We start from the raw sequence: 20,561 nt of genomic DNA on the forward strand, positions 1-20,561 counted from the left end.
TTTTTATTTAATTTCAGCGTGGAGGTACCCCTTAACATCCATACGAGACCCGAAGGGCTTAGTATGGATGGGAGGGGGGACCCCACGCCAGTTATTTAAAGAACTGTTTATAAATCACTGCAATACTTTGACATTCAACTGTCAGTGGGGAAATCCGCCGACAGCTGAAACATGAGCGCTGCATTGGTTTTCACTACTAAAACGCCGCATGAGTTGATAACATAACTCATGCGGGATTGTAGGAGCGACAGCCATGAGTTAATGTTTCATCTGTCAGCGGGGTTCCCCACTGACAGCTGAATGTAAAATAATTCCCTTTATTGCATAAATAATAGAAAAAAAGCGTGGGTCCCCCCTCCCATCTGTACCAAGCCCTTCGGATCTAGTATGGATATTAAGGGGGAACTCCACGTCGAAATGTAAAAAAAAAAACAGCGTGGGTCCCCTCAATATCCATACCAGACCCTTATCCAAGCATGCAGCCCGGCAGGTCAGGGAAGGGGGGGGGGGGACGAGCGAGCACCCCCCCCCCCTCCTGAACCATACCAAGCCACATGCCCTCAACATGGGGGGGGTGCTTTGGGGCAGGGGGGGCTCCCCCCCCAAAGCACCTTGTCCCCATGTTGATGAGGACAAGGGCCTCTTTCCCACAACCCTGGCCGGTGGTTGTGGGGGTCTGCGGGCGGGGGGCTTATCAGAATCTGGGGCCCCCAGATCCCGCCCCCCCCCCCCCCCTACGTGAATGATTCTGCGGTACACGGTCCGCAGACTCATTCACAAAAAAACTAAGTGTGGTGTAAAAAAAACACAGTACAGGGTCTTTGGGAAGGACAATTACAGAAGATGCACTGTGTCTCTCCCACAAGCAGCTGAAAAGGTTACTCCCCCTTTTCTTCCCCCCCTCCCCGCTTTCACCTGCTGTAGGGAGAGACACACACAGACAGACACAGTGCTAGTTCTGTAATTGTCCTCCTGTGCCGCTGCACCGATTCTGCTCACTGTGCTTTCCACATCTGATTCCCCCCTGTAAGCCCAGGCTCCCCTCTTCCCCCCCCCCCGCAGTGCTGCTGGCTTTCATCTTCTGCCGGCTGCTGGGGTACACAGGCGGATGGAGAGTGGGGGAAAGGGCCGGTAAATATGTAATTTGTTAGCCCCTTTCATGACGGGAGTGACTTTGGATGGGAGGCCCATGGAATACAGCCCCCTTTTGAGGGTTGGGGAGACCCCTGTGTCAGCTCCCCATAGATCTAGTATGTGTAAGTCACCCTGTGCCTGTTAGGGGTACAGGGTGAAATGTTCTAATATTGGTGTGGAGGTTGTTCATTGTTCATTGCCATGCGGTTGCATCCCATTGTTCTATTGTGTTTCTTGCTTGGGAGCAAACTATTATGGGATGTAATGTTTCTGGCAGCCCTTCCCCCTGATGGGACGGCCTGCTGATGTGTTTCCTGTTACTGGGTGTATTTCCCCGCCCTGTGTATATATCTTGTATCTATGTTAAAATAAAGCAGTCTATTTTTCTGTCTGCTCTTCTGGTGCTGCCTCGTCTTGTATGGCCAGCGGTGGGGTCCGTGGATCTGTGTTCGGACAGGGAAGCGGGAGTCTAACAGAAATACCCTAGTGCAGTCGGGGTCCGGTTCCGTTAAACCTTTCTTTTCTGAATTGGATACAGTGAGCTTCTGTGTCCATTGATAACTGAGCATTGTAAACTATGCCTCTGTCTCTTGCTTTTTCATCTTCAGTGTAGCTGAGGCTACAGCGAAAAGAACTGAAGAATCTGTGTCCTCAATTCCTTTCTCTGTCTCAAAGGTGAGATGTCAGGGGCCTGTTTAGACCTTGAAGATTCCCCCCCCCCCTCCCCCAACAGCATTGTAAAAAAAAAAAATTGTACAAAATCATTTAAAAAAAGTACATTGTAAAAAACATTTTAAAAAAATTGGAAAACATTTCATACATTTTCCCTATCCTTAACAACTTGTTTCCATAGATCAAAAGTAGGCAGGGTGGTGTATTTTTTATTGTTTACTGTGGTGACAATAATCAGCTAAAATGTATTTATAACACTGTGAATAATATAGATCTGCAACAGACAATCAAAACCGGTTCATAAGAATGCTTTATTTCTACAGGTATATTAAACAAAGGAAAACCAATTCAGATGAAAAAGTACATTCAATTCCCACAGATTAGAAAATATACAATTTACAGTGTTGGATAGGACCTTGTGCGTCATGACATATATATATAATATATATATAAAGCACCAATGTCAATTAATTTTCTACAATTTTCAAAATTTTTACATGTGCAAACTAGAAATATGGCAAACCTATGGATAATTTGATATGCCTTATAAATAATCAAGCAGGTGTATTACATAGGGTAGTGTAAATATCAGTGATTATGTACTAAGTGCATTAACCACTGACAGTCTACTGTAGTTAGATGAGAAAAACATGAACTCTGATTGCTGTGGATGACTGGGTTCAGCACATATTGAACTTTACGCTGCTATAGGGTTGTATGTTAACAGAAAGGAATTGTCACAGTTCTTACTTTGAGAAAGAGAATTGTGGCAGTTGATATAGCCTATTCATGTTTTTTTTGGAGGAGGTTTCAGGATGTGTTAGATTAGATAAATTCATAAAAAACAATTCATCATTTTAATTAGATACCATGTGATCCTGTTACATTTTCTTGATGTACTGTATTTCAGCACTTTTTGTTTATGTGCACCCGTCAACATTACCTGTTGAGTGCAAGGCCAAACCTGAGAATGGTTTTCATGTCAATGCTGTCTAGTCCACAGCACCACTACCTTCCCTGTAGACATTCTGTAAACACTAACACTGTCAAATAGAATATAGGGATTTAACTAAGAGTACGTTCTGTAATTAGTTTTGAATTAGACAGCAACAGTACCCACCATTCTTAGCTATGCATCAACATAAAATACATAAATAATATTTTTTTCTATATAGTCTAGTACATATTCCTTTATCAAATCTAACGCCAATATACATACATACACACATTTGCAGATTATCAGTTTGTCTGGCCTGATGCAGACATAGACATTTAAAGCTAAAAAAGACTGTCTGATCAATACTTGAGATGACCCCAACTAGATATTATGGTTTAGGATTGCTGTGGGAGGACTGTGACTGCTTATGCTTACATGGTGTTCATATTAGATTTTTGTGTCATGCCTTTCAACATGAAAGATCATAATAAGATATGTATACATATTGACAACCTAAATCCCCCCCCCCATTCAAATTTTGTTCAGTCAGACCCAAATTGCCCTATATGACTATGCATGAACACCTTTATAATTATTATGAAGTCATTTAAGTTCTTCTCAGAATTATATTGTCAAACCTTTTTAACGTATTTGTCTTGGAGTACAAACATATAGTTATCAATGATCCCCTGGTTAATGCTGCTATACAATGCAATGCAATATACACATTTCATCCATATAAAAGATATATAATGTAAGTGCTTTAGTTCTTGACAGAATTTTTTAAAATAAATATAATAAAATATCAATCTATCCAAAATAGTTTTATGTATGGGATAGCATAAGTGTTTACTATTACTTACAGGGGAGCTGAACTTTGGGAGCTATGCCCAAAAAGTCCAGCCAATGGCAAGCCTAATTATCCGCTATGCCTGTGGTCCTCCTGCAGAAGATCTTTCTCCTAATACTACTGGCCATACACTCTTTAAAGGCTAACTCCAGCTTTAGCAAGATGTTGCATGTTACACCCATATTTAGGGTGCAACATGTTGCTAAGCAATCCCCCTCCCCCACAATAATTGGGGGTGCTTTGAAGCTCCTGTTGAAAAAAAAATAATAAATGCACATTGTTTACTGAAAAATGTGCATTTTTAAAAAGTGAATTTAGCGTTTAAACAGCATGGATGGAAGAATCTCCTGCTATTGAATTCTGACAGCTGACACGGCTGTCTGAATACCCAAACAGTGTCTGCAACTGATTGGCTTGGCTGATTGCCCAACAATTTTCCATGTGGATCATACGATTTTGAGATTGAAGGATGTTGGCAGGACAGAGACAAGGGGGCACAGTGGTATCATGTGAGGCACGGGGGTGCCGCCTGGACAGTTTCTACCACTGAAGGCTGACAGGAGTAGTGAAAGCAGCATCACTACTCCTGTCAGCTTAGCTCTGGTAGAGACACGTCAAATCTAGAGAAGAGAACAGGAGGAGGTGCAGGCTGTGCTCTCTCTCTCTCACCCCTGCAGGTCCTTCTTCCTGCCACTGTTGTGTTTCTGGATGGGGAATGTCAGATCAGAACCATGCAGGGTTTGCTTACCCAGTCCTATCTCCTCTCAGCATAGAATGTGGGCAGGTGGTGGGTAAGCGAACGCAGTCAAAAGTGTTAAAAATCATCAGTCAGCTTCCCCCAGGCTCCTCTACAAATCTGAGCAGCCTGGGAGGAAGGGCATCCCACAGCCATGTTGTATCTAAGGTATGTGGGTTTGAAGGACTGGAGAATTGCACTGGGGACAGGTGGCAGAGTAAAAAATATTTGTGCTGGGTCTGAGAGTATTTGTGCTAGGAGGGGGAGGGAGAAGAGGATTAGTTCTAGCGGGAGGGGTTTGGGTGGTGAATATGTGCTATGGGGGGGGGGGGGTTTGTGTAGGAACAAGGGATGGGGGGGATTTCCTGCTAAAAGAGGGAATTGGGGAGAGGGGATCAGGGGGTGGCTGGGAGTAAGATTTGTTCTAGCAGGGTAAATTGGGGGAGATGTGTGTTAGGAGGGGGGATGGGAAGAATAGGATTTGTACTAGGAGGAAGAAATGTTTGTTTGGGTAGAATTTTGGCTTGCTAAGGGACTTTATTCTTAGGGGGTAAGCGTGCAGATTAGTGATCAACTTTATTTTGGGGGGAGAGGATTTTTCCTGATACATAATGCTACATCTTGGGGGGGCACAGTTTGGCATCTTCACCCAGGGCGCAAGATGACATTTTCCCAGCACTGGATGTTGTGCAGTGTGGTGCTGGAAAAGACCAAGGGTTGAATTTTGCCTGCTTCATAGGGAACCGACTGAAATTTGCTCCATGTATGGCCAGCATTAACATGGCTTGTTACACACTGTGTCTCTTTGCAGAAGTGGTCATTGGGGTAGAGAGTGTGAGAGCCTCCAGCAGGAAGAACAGTAAGCAGCACAACATTGGAATAGTATCTCAAATCTATTAATACTAGTGGTCAGAGCTAGAAGTCTCACAAGTCGGCAGAGATACAGCAATGAGACTGTAGAGACAGGAGTGGCTAGGTACCCTCACATACCATTGATATTTTTTAAGACAAAGGGTAACTTTTTAGGGTACTGCTTAGGCACAATTAATATTTCTAAAAATTCTCTAACATAGCAAATCCTAATTTTTTAGTTCAGTTGCACGTCAAAGAATTATGTTAAGTAACGTGATCATTCTGAGTCAATATCGAAGATCTAAAAGCAAGGAAAAAATCTATACCTTAAGTAAATTCAGACTAGTTGTTTTTAACATACATATGTATTCACAAAATTTCATATTACCACTGATGTGACATGAACTGTCTATGCATCAAAATACCTTGTTACACAATGTTTTTTTGGGCTTCTGCTGTGGCTCTTTACAGATTTAGTTTTTGTAATTTCTACTATTGATTTAATTGGAACGAATTATTATATTTTTGCATACATATAGCAGTATGTATTTTTACTAAGACTAAGTAAAATGACAGCAAATCCACTAAATTACTGTATGAAGAAATGTGGTGGAATGAAAATATTAGAAATAAACCATAGAATTCTGACATGTAAAACTATGACTCTGCATCTCAAAGACAAACAGTAAATCTGCTCTGCAAAAAGAGACAAACGAAAGAGCAAAAAACATTCCTGTTATCCGTTGCTCTTATTACAGTTGTTCAAGTAAAGATTAGTAATTAAAAAAATAACTAAAACTCAATTCATTTTCATTGGATAAAAAGGTAAAACACTATAAAATGTTTACAGGCTCTTAATACTCTCAAAAAGCTGTGTGATGAATGGCTTTCTTGCTACATGATAGAAAACAGTGATAGGCTACTGGACATTAGTAAATTATATCATTATGATTCATTTTGATACTGTCACTGTCCAGTTCCCTGAGAAGTTCTTCAAAGTCTGTAATATACCACTTGGCCTTTTCCTTGACTTGTTGCCTGATCACATTGCCTCCAAATCCAATGAAACCATCCTAATATGAAAAAAGAAAACATCAATTTATAATGCCTGGTACATCCATTCTGAACATACCAAATTAATGTCATGCACATTGAGTACAAGGAGGTATTTTCAATGCAATAGAACAAATCCTGGTTGCCAGGTTACCATGGCAACAGAATAATTACCCTAGTGTTCGGGACATTCTTCCCCTAGGTTTTACCCACTTAGACCTCCTTCTGGCCATGTAACCTTCCTCCCATGCTAGAAGTAACTCATCCAGCCTTCCAAAATTTTTAGCCTACTGTTGTAGGTAATTTAACTGAACTATATATTTAGGATTCCTCCACAATGTATGACCATTCCCTGACGCCTCACCACTCAACCAGTTGCACCATTCCAAGGGAAGGGGGGAGGGGATAGGGGTGATTGGGGCACTGTGTGGGTATGCTTTACAACAACACAGAGTTTTGCATTGAAGTAGAAATAAAAAAACTGAGCCCCAGGAACACTTTTCAATAATGTGCAAGATTGCACATTATGGCAGACTTCTGAAACATAGTAATACCCTCCAGCGCTATAATATCAGTGCTCTCCTCTGTTGCTGACCCTTGAATGGCGGGGCCCAGATGACGTAACTCTCACACCAGAGTTACATTAACCAGACACAGAGTCATACCATTATTGCAGTGGTGGGCTGTCAGGGCCAGCTAGGCCTTCTCTGCTGACCTAAAAACTGCCTAAACTATCAGAATCGCTGACTTACATTTTAGCATGTTTTTTTCCATGAATGTATTTTTCCCAATATATTCTATTCTGTTCATTTCATTGCTTTATTCTTGGTTTTCCTGCTTCCAGTAGTGTATGTTTATGCTAGAGATTTTATCCATTCATATTTCAGATAGGATAGCCATCATGTGTTGCCAGGATCAAAGAAATCTGCCTTGATGCCTTCAGAATCAACACTGCAGGCGCCTCTAGCTTACAGTAAATGGCAATGAACTTGTAGCTTTAAACCTCTGCTTCTGTTAAGCGCACATTCTCAGCCCTAGAGCGAATTAAAACTTAAGGCAGAAATATGACTGAACAAACTCGACATTCAGCATTAGCCCCCATCACAATAGAAAAGAATGTATTGTTGGAACTGAACGCACAGATAACCTGTACAACAAAGGAATTGAACTCCTCTTGAGGAAAGAAAGGAGGATGGATTGTGTGTAAAATAAGTAGTTTTGGTGAGTATAATGCATTTTATTTACAATTTTTCATAAAGTCAATGCTGGTTAATCCAGGCCCCGCTTTTTCCCCATGTCCCCAATTTTGCTGTGCTTAATTTTTAAGGTTCCAGCCAAAAACTGCTGGCTAATTCAGGTAGGACATTACTGGATGTGAAATGCATGGCCTGCCACTGCAAGAATGTACACCTAGCTGCACTTTCAGAGCTCACGATGCACATGTGTTTGTTACTGGAATTTCCTTCCTATGCTTCTGATTTAAAAAGCAGTACTGCTGATCACCATTAACCCATGATACATGTAAAAGAATTCCTGCATTAAAGCCAATGTATTCCTGTCTCCAGGCTGTCTGTCATCCCTATAAAGACATTATCATTATTAATAATAATTAAAGTAATAATGATCCATGAATTCAACTCCTACCAATAATTTAAAATTTATTGGTAGATGCTTTTCTTAGCTAGCATATCTTTACAATAATATATACTGTAACATGAGTTAAAAATTTTTTATACTTATATTTAAAACACCAGACTTACAGCAGGGGGACATGCTTCCATATCTGTAGCACCATCTCCAATCATAACTACATTGCGAAAGCCATACTTTTCCTTTAGAAGACCAATGACTTTTCCTTTACCACCAGATTCTGCAGTAAGCTGTGTTTCATCAAACCCAGCATAGTCACCTTAAAAACAAAAAACAAAAAAAAAAAAAAACAAAAAACACACAAAAGCCAGTTAAACATTAGCATTAAATTGCAACAGAACAGATTTAAAATTGTTTTTTCTTATTGAAATGTTTTATTGCAGTTTTCCAGGAAATTAAAGCCTAGTATACACAATCAGAAAATTGTACAAAAAAAAAAACATTTTCGAAGTGATCATGTAATAATCTGATCATTAGTACACAGCTTTTGTCTGCAATTATTCGAAGGGACAAGTACTAAAATGTTTCTCATACAATACCGGATCGTAAGTTTTTGCCTGAAAATATAATACATTACATCACTTTCTAATTTTTTTTTTCTGTCATACAAGAATTTTAGTAACCTCTTTTCTTTCGATATGAGAGTAGCATGCAAAAACAAAACAAGAAAAAAAAAAATGGACGATCGTTCGTTTGATGTTCTCATCGGGGCTTAAGACAAAGTATTTGGAGTCATATGCAATCACTGACATGATCTCCACACAGGGAGTGGCGCTTAGTGCAATCTAAGAAGATATAATTATAGATCCTACAAGGGCAATACAAGTTTAGGAGACTGAATATAATAGGCTCCAAAAATGGGAGAGAGAAGAAAGAGGGAGAGGAGATAAAAAAAAAAAAAAGGAGGGGGGTGAGGGAAGGGAAAGGGTCAGGATCTTGGTAGGGTAAGAAGGGGGGACCCAACCACCATACAATATATAACGGTAGAGTGGTTTGAATTGTGTTTTTATTTTTTATTGCTGTTTACAAAAATTAGCAAATTAAATGTTTAACACATTGTATATGCAGTGAACTACTAAAAACTATAAAGCTTTGTTCCGCTGTTAACAAATGTATTCCATATTTAGAGCAAACAGCACATATTGACTACTGAGGCTACAATTTCAATTATATTTTTGTCAGTTCATCAAAAGTCAGGTTACATGATTTTACCAAAAAAACAAAATAAAACCAAAAAAAGAACAAAAACACACACAGACAATTATATATATATTGTGTTTTTTTTTTTTTTGTAAAATCAAGTAACCCGACTTTTAATAAACTGATATATGTACATATCTACAACTCATGAAACATTAGACTTGTGGTCATTGGGAAGAATTACCCTTTTACAGATAGCTTAAAAGATCAAGGGTTTATCTGAGAAGCAGAAATTGTTCATTGCTCAAGGAACCCCTAGCAACCTCTGGAGGAACCCTAGGGTTCCATGGAACCCTGGTTGAAAAACCCTGGTCTATGTTGTACTTGTAACATAGTTCATTATTGTGTTGATGGTCTTGGTATCACAAGGATAATGAGCAGAAATCTCCTAATGGATCACAAGTAGAATAAAATCCCAACAGATATTCAAACCCTTTCCATACTGTACTGAAAATGAAAAAAATAATTTTGGCTGGATTTATATTTAATCACAAAACAGGTTACAAGCACTGACAGAGTTTCATCAATACACACCTTTTATTCAGCTACCTAATGTTGCTCATAACTTTTAAACCGCATTTTCAATGTTTGTGATAGCTTTTACTGTTTCTTCATATAAAATGAGATTAAAAACAAATTCAGCATGGGTCAGGTGATTTCAGCTGAAAGAAGTAATTCTAAATCCCAAATAGATTTTTAAGGCCAATAAAAAAAGACACTAAACATGTTAAAATGTTTTTTTTGGTATATAAAATGTGAGGTGCAAGACTAACCATTGAAGTAGAACTTGAGTCTGTTGGCATAAACATTACTCATAGGGATGTCCATCTCTGCAGCTACATGCTCCACAATGCTCTGAAATCCTCCTGATATCAGGAAGACCTGTACGTTTCTTTCATGCAGGCGGTGAACCAGATTCCTTATAAAGGAAGAAGCACAGGTATACGTTTACAGAAAATAGCACAGGGCTTAAGTAATCCATTGTACAAAACAAGGTTTTAGTGACTAGGATCAGTATATGAAAATTGGAGCAAAAGGGAATTGTTACCTATAGAAACAACCCAGATTGTATTGTCTATATTTCTTACAGAATACAAATATGAAACCCATCAATTGTTATAGGCAGCAGCACCTCCACTGCCTATATTCCAGTTTCCCTTCCATCACTTTGTAGAGTTATATAGTGTATCTGTTAAAGTAAACCCATACTGATTAGAATATGTAAGGTGCCTTGCTGACTTCTGAAAACTATTTGCCTGCCATTGCCTATGTTGCGATCTTGTGGCTTCCATTCACAAAGCTGATGGTAGGTATGCATATTTTTACATTGGTCAAGCTTGGGCCAATGTAAGCAAGCATGTGTCACACCTGAAAGATCCTTGTGGAATTGAGAAATCATAGTAGTAGACACTACTATTACAGTGCTTGCCACTAGCTTCCAGATCCCTAGCTGGGTGGCTGTCCTGCTGCATAATTTACACAGGAGGCCACCTGTCTACACCTCATCCAATCAGAGAACGCTTTGTATTCATTGACAAAGTGCAAAAAGTTCTCTACATGGTTCCTGTACTGAGCAAGTGAACTCCTATGTTCTCTATGCAGCAGCCACTCAGCATGGACCCAGAAACTAATAGCAATCTCTGTAGTAGTGATGCCTATTTCAGATTTTCAGCTTCCAGGAATTGGCCAGATATGGAACATACCCATGTTGGTTCAAGCTGAAACAATGTAACTATGCATAAATATCCATACCCGGAATACAGATTTAAAGCGGTTGTAAAGGCTTAAGGTTTTTTACCTTCAAGCATTCTATGCATGAAGATAAAAAAACCTTCTGTGTGCAGCAGTGCCACCTCAATACTTACTGAGCCCCATTGAGATCCAGCGATGTGCATTACAGCCTCGGTTGTCCCGGGTCTCTGCCTCCCCCTTGGCTGAGACAGAAAGTGGGAGCCATTGGCTCCCGCTGCTGTCAATCACAGCCAGTAAGCCAATGAGGAGAGAGGAGGGGGGGCCAAGCCGCGGCTCAGTGTGTGAATGGACACATGAAGCAGCGGGTGCACCATAGCAAGCTGCTTGCTATGTGTGCACCCGACAGGAGGAGTCAGGAGAGCCTGCGGGGGACCAGAGAAGAGGAGGATCCGGGCTCCTCTGTTCAAAGCTACCACATAGAGTAGGTAACAGCCAGAACAATTAAAGTGGGATTGCAGCCTAGATCTATCTAAACTTAAAACTGCTCCCACCCCCTTCCAACTCCTATACTAACTACCCTGTAGAAGGGAGATGCTTATATTTATTCTGAGGGTACTCAAGCCCAGTCACAAGATCTCCCCAGCGGTTGGCTTCAGGGGAGAGGACAGAGCACAGACAATGGATGGAATGCCTGGGTGGTGACATCATCCATAGGCTTACTATGGAGCATCCATTGTCAGCTATCCCTCCTCTATTCTGAATCCGGCACTGGAACCAGAGGTGACCGGGCCGAAGCACCCTGAGAATAGGTAAGTAAAAGCATCTTCCTTCTACAGGGTAATTCGTATAGGAATTAGGAGGGGGGTGGGAGGCATTTTTACCTTAGTTAGTCTAGGATGGACTTCCAGTTTCAAGTCCATCTAGCCCAAAATGTTTTTGTTTAGTGTTGGAGAGAGAACAGAGTGGTAAACCACTGTAAGTTTTTTTTGTCTGCATCTCCTTGGGAGTTTTCCTTTCTCTTCCTGTCCTGGGGACAAAACGGGATGTGAGAGAAAAAAAAAAAAAAAAAAAATCACTCTACAGTAATTCCTTCCACCTGCTGTTCTGGTGACAACTGTAAAATTTTGGCTCTGTCATTGCATTTTGTTTCAGAAATGATGGTCACTATGACAAATATAGAGAATTAATCTACCATATGGGACCACAGACAGCAATAAAAACCTGAAAGCTGTTCTGAACCTTCCTCACTCTAGTCTAAACTAAGAACAAATCTGAAAGTTTTGGCTGGAGACAGAGATGAAGAACAGAAATATTTCTAAAAATATTTGCCTTTAATATTACTTTAACCCCTTAGTGCCAGTGCTGCCCAGCCCTTTAAGGGGTTTCTGACTTCAGGAGGCGGGGCAAGGTTTAGGATCATGTGACTGTCACATGATCAGAAAGCTGCTGATCGCAAGTAGCGATCAGGAGCTTCCCGTGAGGTGCCGGTAACTCTCGGCACGTTTTTTTACATCAGGGACACATATGTGGCCTCTCAGCGTCAAGGCCCAGCCTCCGAGAGGCTACATCTTTGAATATCGTTGGCGCCAAGGAGTTAGTAAAAGAATTCCAGCCAAAACGATTATTTTTATATCTTTTGGTAATGTGGGGAATAATTTTATAAACAGGTTTTTATTGTTGTCTGTGTCCCTTTTGGGAAGATTCATTCCCACTTTCAGCTTTCACCAAAACTGGAAATGAAGTGAAAAGTGAAAGTGGGGATATCTTTTGTCAGTGACAACTGTCAAATTTGGGATTTCCCCCACCTTGGATAGATTTCAGTTCCAATTTTTTCTTGGAAAAGGCAAGTATGGGAGTTGACATGTAGACAAAAAAAACAGAGGGTGCTTCTAGTCATTCCCCACTCTGTCAAAAATAAAAGATGTGCACAGGATATAACCTTCATACCAACTCATGGGTTAATATGTAAGCCAAAGAAATTAGAGACAAATAAACAGCAAACCTCCAAACTTTGGAGATGAAACCCTAAATGCAAATATTAGGCAAATAAACTATAATGTCATGGGGAGGAATTCCGCTAATATCTGCCACGTAAGTTCGGTCCATTTTATCAGTTCTGCACTTTCTCTGTGGCTTTTGGACTCTATTACGCTCTATGGTATTTGTACCGACCTTTGTACAAAAAAAATAAACTCACTTTATTCCCTCAGTCAGTCTTGGAGGATGTTCGGTAATCAAAGCTTGCACTTGTTCCCTTGATGGACGAATTAAAGCCAGTCTTTCAGTTAGAGCAGCTTTAAATGTAAGCGATCCTCCCATTGCTTTGCGAGTCCTTCAGAATCAAAATAATAAATGGTGATAGATGGATAGATAGACAGACAGACAGACAATGGCCCATTCACACCCGTGTGTTTTAGCACCCACATTTTGACCCAAGTTAGGTGTCCTTTTATGACACAGAGAATAGCTGCGATTCAACAGATCTCAGCTATTCTCTGGTCATTCACAGTTTATGACACTCAGGAGATCATGTCAGCCCTTCTCTGGAGATCTGTGTTCTCCCTCCAGATTCTCCAGCCCAGAGCTGGAGAATCAGAGGGACCGAAAACTAAGCAGAGATAGTTTACCTCTGTTTAGTAAACTGATCTTTTACTATAATCTCGAGAGATTATAGTAAAATGAGCCGTTTTTCAGAGTTTGTAGACCGTTTTCCAGCGTTTGGAGACCGTTCTCCCTTTGTTCGGAGAACTGCTTCATAAACTGCATTCACAGGAGAACTGTGTTCTCCAAGAATGCCGGAGAACTGAGCAGCGATCTATTACCACTGGTTCACAAACGGACACCTTAGTGCATGTGCACAGGTTTGCCATTATTTTCAGTAGTGCTAATTCACACCTGTGCAATGGCTGAAAACATTTCATGTACACTTTATGATGTGATGGCATGTGTTAATGGGCCTATTGATAGGAATGACAGCACATGTCAGTTCATGAGAACACAATTTCCCATAGCAATACAAAAAGACACAAGGTAAGAGCGGATTCACACAGGTGCGGTGCAGATTGAAGCTCAGGTTTCACTGCTAATTGACACAGTAGTTGTTCAGCGGTTCAGGTCAGGTTTACATCAGGTTCAGGACAAGATTAGGTCAGGATTTTATCCTATTCACACATGTGCGGTTTAGAAACTGTTCCCACAGAAGTCAATAGCCTGCAATCCGCACCTGAACTGTACTGCACTGCTCAGAAATCACAAGTTACTCTTTCAATCCACACTGCCAGTGCACTGGACATATGTAAATAGGCAGAATAGGAAGCAATGTTATTTCAAATGCCAGGCAGATTGAATGCGGTTCAAACCACATCCAATCTGCATATATGTGAACCAGCATGCATAGGTGCGAAGCCAGCCTTTACATACACAGTATCTACTGATAAACGTGATTCAATTTACCAAGTGTATAAAATGCAACTATCTAGTTAATTTTTTCTTTCTATATCTATAAACTAATCCATATAATTAGTCTACTGTCTCGAACTGCGACCAAACTAGTTTCTGCAGGTTTCCTTATAATTATCCCAGTGCATAGCCATATTCTTGTAGACACCTTATATTGTAAAACCTATATATCACTCACCTTGTTCTTGCTGATTTTTTTTGTCTAATGGGCTGTTATGGACAATGTCAGTAATTTAAGGCGGTAACATGACAAGAGTCATGAGTGTCAATTGTGCACAGTGCAGAATTATACCCATGTGTAAAACTGCGAATAATTCAAATTGCATGGCATTTGCTAAAGGTCACAATAAAAAAAAATACTTTTTTTGCCTTGTGGACCAGTGTGTAACTGGATACTAAACCTACATGTGTAATATAACTTCAAAGTTGTCCTGTAAAGGGAAACGTAAAATAAAGTGAAAAAGCTGACACTGAGCCAGCAGCCTTTTGTCTGAATTCCTCAGTTACTGTGAGAATAGAATGAAAATGTTCCCATGGCAATAACATGACTTGTAGCTGGGATTATGCTCTGCATTTCTTGGCAGTCTGCCTCATCTACTCTGCATAGAGAAATGCCCACAGAAAAAAGAGGGCACAAGTGTCAGCCTCTAGCAGCTAACAGTCACATGGGCAGATCTGCTATGGAAAACTACTGACTGAGGTCTATAGATGCACACACAGATATATATATATATATATATATATATATATATATATAGTGCATTCATAAAGCATTTAGTACCCCTGTTCACTTTTATAATTTTGTTATGTTGCAGCCTGATACTACAGTTGGTTAAATAAATTTTTTGTCCCCCATAATGACAAACATCTTCCATTTGAGAATTATGGACACCACTGTGCTCTTGAGAACCTTTGGTACAGCAGAAATTTTTTGTAGCCTTCCCCAGATCTGTGCCTTGCAATAATCCTGTCTCTGAGCTCTGCAGGCAGTTCGTTTGACCTCATGGATTTTGCTTGGATACAGTATGCATTGTCAGCTGTGAGGCCTTTTATAGAGAGGTGTGTGCCTTTCCAGGTCATGTCCAATCAACCAATTTAATTTACCACAGGTGGACCCCAATCAAAGTGTAGAAACATCTCAATAACAATCAAGAGAAATTGGAGGCACTTGAGCTAAATTCCAAGTGTTGTTGCAAAGGGACTAAATACTTATACCAATATGATATTTCAGGTTTTTCCGTTTTCATAAATTTGCAAACATTTCTAAAATTCTGTTTTCACTTTGTTGTTAAGGGGTACTGAGAGTAAATTAATGAGAAAAAAATAAAATTTAAAACAACCATAGTATCAGGCTGCAACATAACAAAATTGAAAAAAATGAAAGGGGTCTGAACACTTGATGAATGCTATATCTATCTATCGACTGTATGTATACACTGATCAGCCACACCTTTATGACCACCCACTTAATATTGAGTAGGTCCCACTTTAGCCACCAAAACAGCCCTTTTTTGCCATCAGAACCAGCCCTGACTCATTGAGGCATGGATTCCACTAGACCTCTAAAGATATACCATCAGTGGCAGATCCTTCAAGTCCTGTAAGTTGTGAGGTGAGGCCTCCATGGATTGAACATCTTTTCCCCACAGATACTCGATGGATTGAGATCCGGAGAATTTGGAGGTCAAATCAGCACCTCAAACTCATTGTATTTCTCAAACCATTCTTGAATTATTTTTACAATGTGGCAGGGAGCTTTATCCTGCTGAACAGGCCAATGCCATCAAGAGGTACTGTTTCCATGAAGTGTTGTACATGACCACAAACAATGTATAATGAAACAAAAATTTAAACTTAAGTGCCAGGTGTCCAAAAGCTGCCCCTTCATCAGAGCTTGATTGAAAACAATGTGACCAAAGCAGACGTGAACTGGACCTACAATGGTATTTTTTCCAGTGTGAATTTTGAGCATGGGCCTTATCAGCAGCTTGTCTGGCAGCCATATTGTCAATCAAGCCCTGGTGAAGGGGGTGCTCTTGGACCCCTGAAACGCATTGGCTACTTTTTGAATCGTACCCCTTGTTTTTATCGGAATAAAGTTGTATCTGGATCTCTTAGCAGTGGTGTGGTGCTTCAGTTTATTTTTTGTTATATTACACTACAAGCCAAAGAGACTGTGGCGATCATATGGGGTGTAGAAGCTGCCAGATCATTTATATCCACATCAGTACTTTAAGATATCAATACCAGTGAAATAATCCTATTGGTCCAGTTCTATTTTTCCACTTTCCTTAACTGTTTGAACCAACAGTGTTTAGGTATGTGGTACGTGTCAAGTAACACCCATACGAATTGCAGGACCCAAAATTTTCAGTTGAACATTGCTCAACGCATCTTACTTCGTCTGCCACTGTCCCTTCTTCCCATACTGCATCCTGGTGTCATCTTTTCCCCAGGTAAGTGACACACATTCACCCAGCCGTCCACATGAAGCAAAAGAACATGTGATGCGTCAGACCAGGCCACTGAATTCCATTGCTCCGTACTCTAGTTCTGACGCTCACTTGCCCTTTGCAGGTGCTTTTGGCTATGGACACAGATCAGCATGGGCATCCTGACCAGTCTATGCAGCTCCATACACAACAAACTGCCCATTTCTGTTCTGCTTTCAGCACATCAACTTCAAGGGCAACATGGTTACTTGCTGCCTAATATATTGCAGATGCCATTGTAACAAGATAAGTAATAATAATCAATGTTATAATAATCAGTGGTCATAAAGTTATGGCTGAACGGTGCATATAGGTAAGAACAAAGCAGTGGTATCACTCTGAAACAATTAAAGCTGAAGTTCAGGAATTCAGCCATTTTGTAAAATGTGCAAGAATTGTATGAATTAAGTCCAACAAGGTGCATGCCACCACATGGACCTATCCCCTTTTATTTACATCTGACAGTTTTATAGCGATCTGGGAGGATAGCTATCATTACATTTTTGGAGCTCTGACGCTGGACCCTCTGGTCCCAGCTCTTTCAGCTGCAAAGTTGCATGCAGCTGCTGTGCCCGCTCTTCTCCTCCTTCTGCCCAATCACAGAGCGCTTTGTATTATGTGAACTATTTCACAAAATACAAAGGCTTCTGTGAATGGGCAGCAAAGAAGAGGGGCAGGCAGAGCTGCTGTGTGTGAGAAGACAGTGTCTATCCTCTCAGAACCTCAGAGTGTAGCAACAGCTATCCTCCCGGAGCTCCACAAACCTATCAAATGTAAATTAAAGAGATAGGTTAAAGAGGTGGCATGCACCTTGTTGGACTTAAGTCATGGTAAGCCAGCACAATTTATAAAGAAGCTTAATTCCTGAGTTTTTTTCTCAGGATGTCAGTGCTGTTAAGAGTATTAAAATATTGCTCCTCCTTTAATAGGAAATTATCAAGATTTGACTCAGAGAATTTATATGGTTACTGACTTTCCTGTGTAATCTTATTATTCTTTTTAGTAAGGCTACATTAATCCATGTAACATTGGTAAGGAAAAATTGAAATGTGGTATGATTATGTGCAAGCAGCTCTATCATCGATTTACACAAAGTCAGCACTTCCTAGAAACAGGGACACTAAAAAACATAGGAGTTGACATTTATGAACTTTCCAGTTGGGAAAATATACTTACATCTCTGCCACTGCATCTCCAACACCACAGAACTTTGCCAGCTCATCTATGCCTTCTTCCTTAATAACAGTGCTATCCACATCAAAGCAGACTGCATCTGCCCTACGGAAGAGTTCTTTCAGCTGTGATAGGGAAGACATACTGTGGTGCACCCTGCTGAAATGAAAATATCAGGATAAGCATTAGAAAGAACTATATATTTGAATGTATTGAAAAAGTTATTTAAAACCAGAAAAAATATTACTGGTCATCTACATTAAGCGACCCAGAGGCTCCAAATTAAAGTCTAACTGAACTTTCGATTTGAAGTAGTTCTTTGCAAAACTTAGTTGATTAAAAGGGACTCTGTTAACACAGGGTCACTTGTAAACAAAGCCCACACTTTAAAAGCAAAGCATGTATAAAAGAAATGACATGCATATCACTACAGGATGCATGCGCTGGTGGGAGGAACCACAACATGCGACTGAGGACAGGTATTCGACATACAAAGAAGTGTTCAATACCTGCAGCAGAAGAGTTTAAAGACGTGCTGCTGGAAAAGCATGGGTGTTTATCAGTGACACTGCGGTAACAGTCATAAAACAATAAATGTATTCTAGGTGTATCAAAACAAAAAGGTGTGCAAAGTCTTAAAGTTCAATTTCTTTAGAGAGTAGCCACATCCTGCATAGAAAACTACAGTTAAGTCCATATATATTTGGACACAGGCACAATGGTCATACTTTTGTATGCCACCACAAAAAATTATAACAAAACAATCCAAATGAATTTGAAGTGCAGAATTTGAGCTTTGACTCAAGGAGTTGAACATAAATATCAAGTACAAATTTTAGGAACTGCAACCATTTTTATACACAGGCCCTCTATTTTCAGAGGTTCATATAATTGGACAAATTAATATCATCATAAATAAAATGTTCATTTGTAATATTTTGCCGAGAATCCTTTACTGGCAATGTCTGTCTGGAGTCTGGAACCCATGGACATTACCAAAGACTGGGTTTCCTCCTTTCTGATGCTTTGCCAGGCTCTAACTGCAACTGTCTTCAGTTGTTCTGCCTTCAGCAAGTGAAATGCATGCTCAGTTGGGTTGAGATCAGGTAATTGACTTGGCCATTGCAGAATATTCCACTTCTTTTCCTTCTAAAGCTCCTGAATTGCTTTTGCAGTGTGTTTTGGATCATTGTCCATCTGTACTGTGAAGCGCCATCCAATTAACTTTGCTGCAATTGGCTGAATCTGGGCTGACAGTATATCTCTAAACACTGCAGAATTCATCCAGCTGCTTCTGTCTTCTGTCACATCATCAATAAACACCAATGACCCAGTGCATCATCCATAAACATCAATGAGCCAGTGCCACTGGAAGCCATGCATGCCCATGCCACCACACTGCCTCCACCATGTTCTACAGAGGATGTTGTGTGCTTTGGATTATGAGCCATTCCAAGCCTTCTCCACACTTTTTTCTTCCCATCATTCTGGTACAGATTAATCTCAGTTTCATCCGTCCAAAGAATGCTTTTCCAGAACTGGTTTGGCTTTTTAGATGTTTTTTGGCAAAGTCTAAACTGGCTTTTCTATTCTTCAAGCTTATGAATGGTTTGCACCTTGTGGTGAACCCTCTGTATTTGCTCTCATCAAGTCCTCTCTTTATTGTAGACTTTGACAATGATACGCCCACCTCCTGGAGAGTGTCCTTCACTTGTCTGGATGTTGTGAATGGGTTTTCTTTACCATAGAGAGGATCCTGTGATCATCCACCACTGTTGTCTTCCGTGGATGTCCATGCCTTTTTTATGTAAACTAACCAGTGCGTTCTTCTTTCCTCAGAATGTACCAAACTGTTGATTTGGTCACTCCTAATGTTGCTGCTATCTCTCTGATGGATTTGCTTCATTTTTGAAGCCTTACAATGGCCTGTTTCGCTTGCATGGACAGCTCCTTTGAACGCATGATGTGGGTTCACAACAATATGCAAATACTACACTTAGAATCAACTCCAGACCTTTTACCTGGTTAACTGATGAAGAAATAATGAATAAGTAGCCCTCACCTGGCCATGAAACAGCTTTCGATTCAATTGTCCAATTACTTCTGGTCCCTTGAAAAAGGGCGGATGGCTACTCTTAAGAGTTGTAATTCCTAAACCCTTCCTCCAATTTGGATGTACATACCCTCAAATTAAACCCAAGAGTGTGCACTTTCATCCCATATCCATTATATAACTATAGCTTGAATATGTTTTGGTAAATACCTGGAAAATCTAAAATTGTGCCTGTGTCCAAATATTTATAGACCTAACTGTATATCCTCTACCAGCATGACTCTTACTCTTTTTGCAAAAGCAATGGTCTCTCTACAGAGGTCCAACATGTCCCCTGAGTCTGAGCTAGAGCTCTCAAAACAGCAGGGAACACAAGCTTTGGTTTTCTGCACAGGCTGTGGCTACTTTCTAATGAAAATAAACTGTAAGGTTTTATACATTTTGGGCTTTATTGGCTAAACCTAGATAGAGTAAAATTTGGTGCAGCTCTGCATAGAAGCCAATTAGCTTCAAGTTTTTTTTTTTCTGTCAAAGCTTAATTGAACAAGCTGAAATTAGGAGCTGAGTGGCTACTATGCACAGCTGCACCAGATTTAGCACTCTCTAGT

General features: G+C 40.3%; 1 protein-coding gene across 3 annotated transcripts in view; it reads right to left on the minus strand.

Moving 5' to 3' along the window:
* Positions 1-2,098: 2,098 nt before the first annotated feature.
* The window catches only part of PSPH (phosphoserine phosphatase), a 29,104-nt gene continuing 10,641 nt past the window's right edge, over positions 2,099-20,561 (minus strand). For 2 of the 3 annotated variants that reach the window (XM_089668471.1, XM_089668472.1), the window contains exons 3-7: positions 17,904-18,059; positions 12,974-13,108; positions 9,858-10,003; positions 7,995-8,143; positions 2,099-6,254 (exon numbers count right to left, since the gene is read on the minus strand). In XM_089668471.1, coding sequence (XP_089524597.1) covers positions 6,111-6,254; positions 7,995-8,143; positions 9,858-10,003; positions 12,974-13,108; positions 17,904-18,059 — 730 coding nt within the window. In that variant the 3' untranslated portion in view covers positions 2,099-6,110. The remainder of the gene's footprint in view (positions 6,255-7,994; positions 8,144-9,857; positions 10,004-12,973; positions 13,109-17,903; positions 18,060-20,561) is intronic. The other variant, XM_089668473.1, reaches the window with a different exon arrangement.

Source organism: Staurois parvus, unplaced genomic scaffold (assembly GCF_062004578.1).
Source record: "Staurois parvus isolate SC_StPar_1 unplaced genomic scaffold, SC_StPar_1.0 ptg000058l, whole genome shotgun sequence".
In the NCBI taxonomy this organism is placed as follows: Eukaryota; Metazoa; Chordata; class Amphibia; order Anura; family Ranidae; genus Staurois; species Staurois parvus.